The 11,709-nt window shown below is 40.0% G+C and overlaps 1 protein-coding gene across 1 annotated transcript; it reads left to right on the forward strand.

Annotated features, from left to right (window-relative positions):
• Positions 1-10,342: 10,342 nt before the first annotated feature.
• Positions 10,343-11,269, forward strand: LOC147358597 (olfactory receptor 4C3D-like). The gene has a single exon (XM_086342069.1). The coding sequence runs from the start codon at positions 10,343-10,345 to the stop codon at positions 11,267-11,269; it is 927 nt and encodes a 308-aa protein (XP_086198195.1).
• The last annotated feature ends 440 nt before the right edge of the window (positions 11,270-11,709 follow it).

Genomic DNA, 11,709 nt, shown 5'->3' on the forward strand with positions numbered 1-11,709 from the left:
ACGAGCTTCCAATCCAGGTCTTTAAAACCCATCTTCTTTCAAATGAGACTGGGCTGTCTGTGGTATGTTTAAGTATATCAGATCAGTTCATCAGTTCAGTTGTTCAGTTGTGTCTGACTGTACGACCCCATGGATTGCAGCACATCAGGAGAATAGATAACTTTATCTGCAGTCTTAATGGTTCACTTTGTCCTTTAAGAAGATGGTGTCAAATACACAAAAATAAACTCAAAATGGATTAAAGATCTTAATGTAAGACCAGAAACTATAAAACTCCTAGAGGAAAACATAGGCAAAACACTCTCTGACATAAATCACAGCAGGATCCTCTATGACCAACCTCCCAAATGGAAATAAAAGCAAAAATAAACAAATGGGACCTAATTAAACTTGAAAGCTTTTGCACAACGAAGGAAACTATAAGCAAGGTGAAAAGCCTTCAGAATGGGAGAAAATAATAGCAAACGAAGCAAGTGACAAAGAATTAATATACAAGCAGCTCCTGCAGCTCAACTCCAGAAAAATAAACAACTCAATCAAAAAGTGGGCCAAAGACCTAACCAGACATTTCTCCAAAGGAGACATACAGATGGCTAACAAACACATGAAAAGATGTTTAATATCACTCATTATCAGAGAAATGAAAATCAAAACCACAATGAGGTACCATTTCATGCCCGTCAGAATGGCTGCTATCCAAAAGTCTACAAACAATAAATGCTGGAGGGGGTGTGGAGAAAAGGGAACCCTCTTACAATGTTGGTGGGAATTCAAACTAGTACAGCCACTCTGGAGAACAGTGTGGAGATTCCTTAAAAAACTGGAAATAGAACTGCTATATGACCCAGTAACCCCACTGCTGGGCATACACACCAAGGAAATCAGAACTGAAAGAGACGCATGTATCCCAATGTTCATTGCAGCACTGTTTACAATATGGAAGCAACCTAGATGTCCATCAGCAGATGAATGGATAAGAAAGCTGTGGTACATATGCACAAAGGGATATTGCTCAGCCATTAAAAAGAATGCATTTGAATCAGTTTTAATGAGGTGGATGAAACTGGAGCCTATTATACAGAGTGAAGTAAGAAAGAAAGAAAAACACCAATACAGTATACTAACACACATATATGGCATTTAGAAAGATGGTAACGATGACCCTATATGCGAGACACTAAAAGAGACACAGATGTATAGAACAGTCTTTTGGACTCTGGGAGAAGGCGAGAGTGGGAAGATTTGAGAAAATAGCATTGAAACGTGTATATTATCATATGTGAAACAGATCGCCAGTCCAGGTTCGATGCATGAGACAGGGTGCTTAGGGCTGGTACACTGGGATGACCCTAAGGGATGGGATGGGGAGGGAGGTGGGAGGGGGGTTCAGGATGGGGAACACATGTACACCCATGGCTGATTCATGTCAACGTATGGCAAAAACCATGACAATATTGTAAAGTAATTAGTCTCCAATTAAAATAAATAAATTAATTTAAAAAATAATATAAAAAAGAAGATGGTGTCAAATATATTGCAGACTTGTCTCACATGTAGTAATTTATTTCAGCAGTAAAAGCTTATTCGTTTCATGAAAGTTCAACTTATGCCACTTCCCTATTACAGAAGACAAACATTTCTATGGCAAAATTTACCTGTGATGGAAAGGAATCTGAAAAAGTGTACATATATATTTTTATATATAACTGAATCACTTTGCTCAGCAATTGACTCTAACACAACGTTGCAAATTAACTGTTCTTCTATTAGAAAATGGAAAAAAATATTTTTAATATCTCACTAATACGATTTTTTTTTAAGTGAAAGGAAAAATCCCCTTTGGATTAAAAATTTTTTTTTTTTTATTGAAAATAAGTAGTAATGTTGCTGCTGCTAAGTCACTTCAGTCGTGTCCGACTCTGTGGGACCCCATAGATGGCAGCCCACCAGGCTTCCTCGTCCCTGGGATTCTCTAGGCAAGAACACTGGAGTGGGCTGCCATTTCCTTATCCAATGCATGAAGGTGAAAAGTGAAAGTGAAGTCAGTTAGTCGTGTCTGACTGTAGCGACCCCATGGACTGTAGCCTACCAGGCTCCTCCGTCCATGGGATTTTCTAGGCAACAGTACTGGAGTGGGGTGCCATTGCCTCCTCCGAAGTACTAACGTAGGCCTTCATAAAAGCATGTGGCTAAGGTGAACTTTCAGAAAGTGGGGATACCCACGCTACTAAACTATGCCCGTGGTCACACTGTGAAGTTTGTCTTTGAGGTATTCTTCCCTTATTTATTTACTTTTGGGGATGGTGGGTCTTTCTTCTCTTCATCTGTCTGTTGAACTCCATTTCCTAAGTTATTTGCACGTTTTAGGGTAATCTTGTGTGAAGTCAAACCATCTGATGATGTCTTTTCTACAACTATGTTTCCCTTCAGGGGTTTTATGAAAAGAGGGATGTAATTGGATCAAGAAATAAAATTCAGTGTTCTTATTTCACAGGAAGTGCGACACGTGGGTAAAAGAGATGTTTAGAAGAAAGGAGAGCAACTCAGTCGCTGAGGAAATTGATCCTTGGTTGGGGCATGAGGTAGACCCTTGAAGAGCTAAAGAGGTGTTGCTTCTGCTGGAACGCTTCCATTATTTTGCCATAGTGCTAACATCTATTATGGGAAAGAGGGTTTCATAGTGTTAACATGTATTTCTGATTAAAAAAAAAAAAAAAAAAAACTTTGGGAAAATTTGACTAATTAATGGAGAAAGTAATGTTCAGTGAATACAATGTGCCAGAGAGTTATGGCCGCTTGGGATACGCCGCTGAGTAACACAAACAAAGGTGTTTTTATGTGCAAGCAGAATTCCAGAGGGGTAATAGATGGATAATAAGCAAGTAAACAAGTAAATGAAAAGTATAATTTTGTTAGTAATGCTTAAAAAAAAGGCATTTTATAAGAGTGTGATACAGGAGAGAATTAGATACATATTTGTGTAGTTGTGTAAATCCCACCTAGAATTTCACTTTCACAGAAATATAATCACACATGCTATCACTTTTTAAAAGTAGATTGTTTAAAAACATGTGTTTGAATTGGGGATAATATCTTTCATCAAGCCTTCTTCACAGTCCAACTCTCACATCCATATATGACCACAGGTAAAATCATAGCCTTGACTAGATGGACCTGTGTTGACAAAGTAATGTCTCTGCTTTTCAATATGCTGTCTAGGTTGGTCATAACTTTTCTTCCAAGGAGTAAGCGTCTTTTAATTTCATGGCTGCAATCACCATCTGCAGTGATTTTGGAGCCCCTTAAAATAAAGTCTGCCTGTGTTTCCACTGATTCCCCATCTATTTCCCGTGAAGTGATGGGACCAGATGCCATGATCTTCGTTTTCTGAATGTTGAGTTTTAAGCCAACATTTTCACTCTCCTTTTTCACTTTCATCAAGAGGCTTTTGAGTTCCTCTTCACTTTCTGCCATAAGGGTGGTGTCGTCTGCATATCTGAGGTTATTGATATTTCTCCCGGCAATCTTGATTCCAGCTTGTGCTTCTTCCAGCCCAGCATTTCTCATGATGTACTCTGTATAAAAGTTCAATAAACAGGGTGACAATATACAGCCTTGAGGTACTCCTTTCCCTGTTTGGAGCCAATCTGTTGTTCCATGTCCAGTTCTAACTGTTGCTTCCTGACCTGCCTACAGGTTTCTCAAGAGGCAGGTCAGGTGGTCTGGTATTCCCATCTCTTTCAGAATTTTCCACAATTTATTGTGATCCACATAGTCAAAGGCTTTGGCATAGTCAATAAAGCAGAAATAGATGTATTTCTGGAACTCTCTTGCTTTTTTGATGATCCAGCGGATGTCGGCAATTTTTTATCTGAATCCTCTGCCTTTTCTAAAACCAGCTTGAACATCAGGAAGTTCACGGTTCACATATTGCTGAAGCTTGGCTTGGAGAATTTTGATCATTACTTTATTAGCATGTGAGATGAGTGCAATTGTGAGGTTGTTCGAGCATTCTTTGGCATTGCCTTTCTTTGGGATTGGAATGAAAACTGACCTTTTCCAGTCCTGTGGCCCCTGCTGAGCTTTCCAAATTTGCTGGCATATTGAGTGCAGCACTTTCACAGCATCATCATTCAGGATTAGAAAGAGCTCAACTGGAATTCCATCACCTCCTCTAGCTTTGTTCTTAATGATGCCTTCTAAGGCCCACTTGACTTCACATTCCAGGATGTCTGGCTCTAGGTCAGTGATCACACCATTGTGATTATCTTGGTCTTGAAGATCTTTTTTGTACAGTTCTTCTGTGTATTCTTGCCATCTCTTCTTAATATCTTCTGCTTCTGTTAGGTCCATACCATTTCTGTCCTTTATCGAGCCCATCTTTGCATGAAATGTTCCCTTGGTATCTCTAATTTTCATGAAGCGATCTCTAGTCTTTCCCATTCTGTTGTTTTCCTCTATTTCTTTGCATTGATCCCTGAGGAAGGCTTTCTTGTCTCTTCTTGCTATCCTTTGGAACTTTGCATTCAGATGTTTATATCTTTCCTTTTCTCCTTTGCTTTTCACTTCTCTTCTTTTCACAGCTATTTGTAAGGCCTCCCCAGACAGCCATTTTGCTTTTTTGCATTTCTTTTCTATGGGGATGGTCTTGAACCCTGTCTCCTGTACAGTGTCATGAGCCTCATTCCATAGTTCATCAGGCACTCTATCTATAAGATCTAGGCCCTTAAATCTATTTCTCACTTCCACTGTATAATCATAAGGGATTTGATTTAGGTCATACCTGAATGGTCTAGTGGTTTTCCCTACTCTTCAATTTAAATCTGAATTTGGCAATAAGGAGTTCATGATCTGAGCCACAGTCAGCTCCTGGTCTTGTTTTTGTTGACTATAGAGCTTCTCCACCTTTGACTGCAAAGAATATAATAAATCTGATCTTGGTGTTGGCCATCTGATGATGTCCATGTGTAGAGTCTTCTCTTGTGTTGTTGGAAAAGGGTGTTTCATGACCAGTCCATTCTCCTGGTAAAATTCTATTAGCTTTTGCCCTGCTTCATTTTGTACTCCAAGGACAAATTTGCCTGTTATTCCAGGTTTTTCTTGACTTCCTACTTTTCCATTCCAGTCCCCTGTAATGTAAGGGACATCTTTTTTGGGTGTTAGTTCAAGAATTTTTTTATGTATTCATAGAACCATTTAACTTCCGGTTCTTCAGCATTACTGGTCAGAGTATATACTTGGATTACCATGATATTGAGTGGTTTATGTTGGAAATGAATAGAGATCATTTTGTTGTTTTTGAGATTGCATCCAAGTACTGCATTTCAGACTCTTGTTGACTATGTTGGCTATTCTGTTTCCTCTAAGGGATTCTTGCCCACAGCAGTAAATATAATGGTCATCTGAGTCAAATTCACCCATTCCAGTCCATTTCAGTTTGCTGATTCCTTAAACGTCGACGTTCAGCCTTGCCATCTCCTGTTTGCCCACTTCCGATTTGCCCGTGATTCATGGACCTGACACTCTAGGTTCCTATGCAGTATTGCTCTGCAAGGCACTGGACCTTGCTCTCGTCACCAGTCCCATCCACAGCTGGGTATTGTTTTTCTTTTGCCCCATCTCTTCCTTCTTTCTGGAGTTATTTCTGCACTGATGTTCAGTAGCATGTTGGGCACCTACTGACCTGGGGAGTTCATCTTTCAGGGTAGTATCTTTTTGCCGTTTTATACTGTTCACGGGGTTCTCAAGGCAAGAATAAGGAAGTGGTTTGCCAGTCCCTTCTCCAGTGGACCACATTTTGTCAGAACTCTCCACCATGACCCATCTGTCTTGGGTGGCCCTACACAGCATGGCTTAGTTTCATTGAGTTAAATAAGGCTGTGGTCCATGTGATTAGATTGGTTAGTTTTCTGTGATTGTGGTTTCAGACTCTGCCCTCTGATGCCTTCTCTAAGGGCCTACCATCTTACTGGGGTTTCTCTAACCTTGGATGTGGGGTATCTTTTTATGATTGCTCCGGAAAAGGATAGCTACTGTTCCTTACCTTGAACATGAGATATCTCCTCATGGCCTCTGCTACTGACCTTGGATGTGGGGTATCTCCTCTTGGCTGCTTGCCTGGCTTTATATAAAAGTATTTCTGAATGGAATTGAATTTTGTTACCAAACAACTTTAATATCAGTTTTATCTCTTTTACTAGATAATTATAATGGGCCTTGCAGTTGGTGGCAATATATGAGTATCATGATACTTTAGTCATAAAAACATAATTTAATGATAATAGTCCTTACCCAGGATTTAATGGCCTGACTTCTTATTTCTCCATGGTAGATGTGTTCCTCTTCCCTTTTTTATGTTTTTCTATATAAATTCTGAATATTATTTCCTACTTTTAATACCTATATGGATATTACAGGATTACACTTAAATGACAAGTGCATTTTATCATTTCAGAGTACAATTTAAAAATAGATTTATTTTCATCTTTATCATGTTCATCTATTTCCACAATTGACAGAAGAAACACTACTTGGAAGAAGCACCATAAAATGTACCTGGTGTGAAGCACTGAATTTATAATGAGGTTCATAATTATCACTTAACATACAGCTGAATGCAATATTCAGAAATTATGGCTACTGTGAATGGTCGTTAATGTTATTTAGTAGTGTCCTAGTCTTTGCTAGGAGAAGGCAATGGCACCCCACTCCAGTACTCTTGCCTGGAGAATCCCATGGGTGGAGGAGCCTGGTGGGCTGCTGTCTACGGGGTCTCGAAGAGCTGGACATGACTGAGCGACTTCACTTTCACTTTTCACTTTCATGCATTGGAGAAGGAAATGGCAACCCACTCCAGCGTTCTTGCCTGGAGAATCCAAGGGACAGCGGAGCCTAGTGGGCTGCCGTCTATGGGGTGGCACAGAGTCGGACACGACTGAAGCGACTTAGCAGCAGCAGCAGCAGTCTTTGCTATTCCATGGATAGCCCTCTAGGCCTCCAGGTTCCTCTGTCCATGGGATTTCCTAGGCAAAGATACTGGAATGGGTTGACATTTCCTTTTCCAGGGGATCTTCCTAACCCAAGGATTGAACATGTCTCCTGCAGTGACAGACAGATTCTTTACTGCTGAGGCAACAGAGAAGCCTATCATGAATGGTAGATCAGTTAAAATAAAATTATTGTTAAGTCACTAAGCTGTGTCTGACTCTTTGCGACTCCATTGCCTACAGCATGCCAGGCTTCCCTGTCTTTCACTGTCTCTGGGAGTTTGCTCAGTTTATGTTCATTGAGTAGGTGACGCTATCTAACTATCTCTTCAAAATCAAATCACATAATAAATGTTTAAAAATCTGATAGTAATGCACTGAAACACTTAATTTATAAGTACCAAATACTCAGACTCTGTATTTAAGCTCATTTTCTACCAAATAATCAAGTCCATAAGTGTTCAACTTGTTGCTATGTTTTTCTTTTGTGACTATGTTTTACAGAATCTGCCCAAATGCAGGAGACCTGGTATCAATTTCTATGTTGGGAAGATCCTCTGGGGTAGGAAATGGCAACCCGATCTAGTACTCTTGCCTGGAGAATCCCATGGACAGAGGAGTCTGATTGGCTACAGTCCAAGGGGTCACAAAGAGTCAGACATGAGTGAGTAAGCCTTTGCACTTTATTTTCACACAGACTTACAGATGAAGCCTAAAGTTAAAAAGGAGCACTATGGAAGCGCTCTCTGATGTGGCTGTGGAGTCACTGGATCGTTAGCAGGACCTGCTAGTGATGGAAGAATACCCTGGAGCTCCAATCAGCCACACGTGAGACGCTTCATAGACTTTGCCCACAAATAGGAGTGTCCTAGTGCTTTTAAGACGTATCCAAACGTACAATCGAGAGACACTGAGTTAGTTGAAGTTTTTAATCTTATGACTTTACTTCTTTCCAGGGGAACTGCCAGCTGCCTGGGGCCTGGTCACGGCGCCAGGTCAGACATTTTCGTAGGTGAGATTATGTTTTGAAATCGCATAATCCTATATTCTCAGGTATAAATGTATGTTTCAAATCATATAATCACTCCTCATCCAAATTTACCTGAGGTTTAAACCTTCTTCGGCATACAAGACATCAAGACAGGTGGAATAGACTACAGTACTAAGCAATTTAGAAGGAAAAATATTTTAGAATCTGTTTTCTTATTGACATGTATTTAAATTAGTTGAGCTAATAATATAATTAGCTACAATGAAGAAGTTAGAATAACTATACAATTAAAATGTGCACCAAATTTTTCCTCACTAAATATTACAACTGATAATTTTTTCATGATATTGCACAATTTTAAAAGCATCTGTGTTAAAAACTAAATATTATTCAAAAGGATCCACTATATTTTATTTATCCTTTCCTCCATTGTGGGACATTTCACAGCCTTTCTAAATTTTCCACAGCTGTTACTGATTATGTTGAATATATTTGTGGATAATGATGTTTCTCTTAAAATATTTTACATTAACCTTTATTTCTAGAAAAAGTATTATGGAGCCAAAGAAAAATTTAAGAAGTAATTTATTTTGTTTCATAGTTGTTTATAAAGCATTTATATGAATTTTGTCTAATTCTTACTTTATTTACACTGTCTCTTATTTGATCTGCTGGGAGATCCCACTAAAGAAGGAGGAAGTTCAGTGAAGCTGCTGCATTGTGTTCCCACATATGCACACAATTTTCATCTTGGAAAATTAAAAAAAATAATGTTTCTATCTGTTTATCTTTGAAAGGACATGCTATATGGAATATGTTTCATCATACTTATTTCTCTTCTCTTTGGCAAATTTATAACCCCAAATTGTATTAGTAACACATCCTGTAACCAGGACTGATGGGAGACAGGTGCTGTGGGAAGACAGGAGAAGAAGGCATGAGAATGCACGGAGCAGAAACACAGAGGACAGGAAGGTCGTGCAGGTCATGGATAGACGTGCTGCCGCTTTGACGATACAATTTCAGGAATTAAGTTCATTCAATAACATCACTTTTCATGATTTTATGTGAGGAACATTCACTAATGTGCACAGCAAGGGTTCAATAAATATTTGTTTGATGAAGGAATCTGTAGTAGGAGTTAATAGTAAGTAATGGATTGATACGTTTTGATAGTTGGTGTATTGATACATATGTTTATACGTATAGTGTATTAGGTATCGCTCTAATTTATCTAGCAGAATATTTCTTTCTGTTCTCCTTGTTAAATTTTGATTGTTAGAGCTTTGAAAATAAGGATTTCCTATGCTTGATAAATCCTTGTGTGTTGAACACCTATGAAAGTGTTTATGTTTTAATCTAAGTCTTCCAAAGCTATAAATTTATAGAATATGACTATGCTAAATTGTATGTGGAGCAGAATTTTGAAGAATAAAAAAAATCAATAAACAAACACACCATCTTGAAAGAAAAATGATCCAATATGTGCACTTTCTTAGAAGAAATTAAATACTTTCATGGTTACTGTAGGGAGTGTTTCAGAAACTTATACTGGAGTGTAGCTTCCTTTCAAATGTTTATCTGTTTCATATAAAGTAGAGAGATTACAGATAAACAGCTGAAGGACAAGAGCACTTGAATTCCTGATGAGTTTATGGTTTGGGGAAGCAGACCTATGCTTATCCTTAGAGAATGGCCATTCAGTACCAGCCCTTACTCATCACCCATTAGGTTTCAGGCACTGCAGACATGCCAGGCATTCTGGTAAGTGAGGAATAGCTTATCTGTCCTGGTAGGTACAAGGGCGCATGCATCACCAAGGACTTATACACACCTCACTAAATTCCCTCCATGTGATAGATATTTCTTGATCATATTTTTTTCTTTCCACAGTTTGACCTGAGGGTTGGAATATAAATTCTCATGGAAGAGGGAATAACTCTTGCCTGTGTATAGCACTTCTTAGCTTTCAAGATACCTCTGAAAATTGCAATTTGTTACCTCACAGACACAGAGTAGGGCTTGGGAAGCATGGGCCACTGAGGTGACTCAGTCCAATGGAGTTGAAACCAGTAGGAGAATCCAAATCTCATGTAGACAGCCTCCACACGTCTCATGCAGACAGTGTTTTCTTGACAAATTACACATCAAATGTGGCCCAACTGATGTTTTACAGGTGACAGGTACTAGAAATCTGAAGAGATACAAAATACCATGGTGAAAATAAGAAAGACTTGAAACGAGTACAGGGTAAAGGTTCCAAGGGCATGGTGCACAGTGACTATTTTGTTCTAAGAAAATCAGATCACAAGGCTTTCTGATTAATGAGTATCATTCTTTATCCCGGGAAGCTGTTGCTTACTGAATGGATGTCCTCAGGCTTCCTAGCAATGTGACAGAATTTGTCCTCCTGGGACTCACACAGAATCCACACGTGCAGAAAATACTCTTCATTGCCTTTCTGTTCATTTTCCTCTTCACTGTGCTGGCCAACCTGCTCGTTGTCATTACCATCACCCTCAGCCCCATGCTTTCTGCTCCCATGTACTTCCTTCTCACATACTTGGCCTTCTTAGATGCCTCCTTCACATCTGTTACCACCCCCAAATTGATTGTTGACCTACTTCATCAAAGAGGAATCATCTCCTGGCGAGGATGCTTGACTCAGGTCTTTTTAGAACACTTTCTGGCAGCATCAGAGGTCATCGTCCTCACTGTCATGGCCTATGACCGCTATGTGGCCATCTGCAAGCCTCTGCACTACACGACCATCATGCGACAGGGGCTCTGCCGGCTCCTGGTGGTGGTGGCCTGGATAGGGGGGATCCTGCATGCCACTGTGCAGGTTCTTTTCACCATGGAGTTGACCTTCTGTGGTCCCAATGTCATTGACCACTACATGTGTGATTTCTTCTCCCTGTTGGAACTTGCCTGCAGTAACACCCACATACCTGGAATGGTGGTGGCAGTCAACAGTGGGGGCATGTGCTTGCTCATTTTTACCATGCTGCTCATTTCCTACATAGTCATCCTGAGCTCCCTGAGATCCCACGGCTCTGAAGGACGACGCAGAGCTCTCTCTACATGCGGCACCCACTTTACAGTAGTGGTGTTCTTTTTTCTGCCTTGTGTGTTCACCTACACACGCCCTGTGGCCACTTACCCTGTGGACAAGTGGGTGACTATGTTCTCTGCAATCCTCACTCCCATGTTGAATCCTATCATTTACACAGTGAGAAACGTGGAGGTGAAAAAAGCCATGAGGAATCTGTTGAAGAGAAGAGTAGTTTAGGTTGTTCAGAATGCCAATAAAGTGATGATTTATATACATAGGGATGATTAAGTGTGAGTACTCAGTTGCTAAGTCATGTCAGACTCTTTGCAACCTCATAGACTGTTACCAGCCAGACTTCTTTGTCCATGGGATTTCCAGGCAAGAATACTGGAGAGGGTTGCCATTTCCTTCATCAGAGGATCTGTGCAACCCAGGGATTAAACTAGCATCTTCCGCATTGGCAGGCAGATTCTTTACCATTGAGCCACCAGGAAAGTCCATGTTGTTTTTGTTGTTCAGTCACTAAGTTGAGTCTGCTCTTTGCCATCTCAGGGACGGTAGCATGCCAAGCTCCTCTGTCCTCCACTATCTCCTGGATTTTCTCAGATTCATGTCCATTGAGTCAGTGAAGCAATCTAACCATCTTATCTTCTGCTGCCTCTTTTCTTCTTTTGCCT

Source organism: Bos grunniens, chromosome 15, assembly GCF_055505025.1.
Source record: "Bos grunniens cultivar Pamir isolate PY7600 chromosome 15, Bosgru_T2T1.0, whole genome shotgun sequence".
In the NCBI taxonomy this organism is placed as follows: Eukaryota; Metazoa; Chordata; class Mammalia; order Artiodactyla; family Bovidae; genus Bos; species Bos grunniens.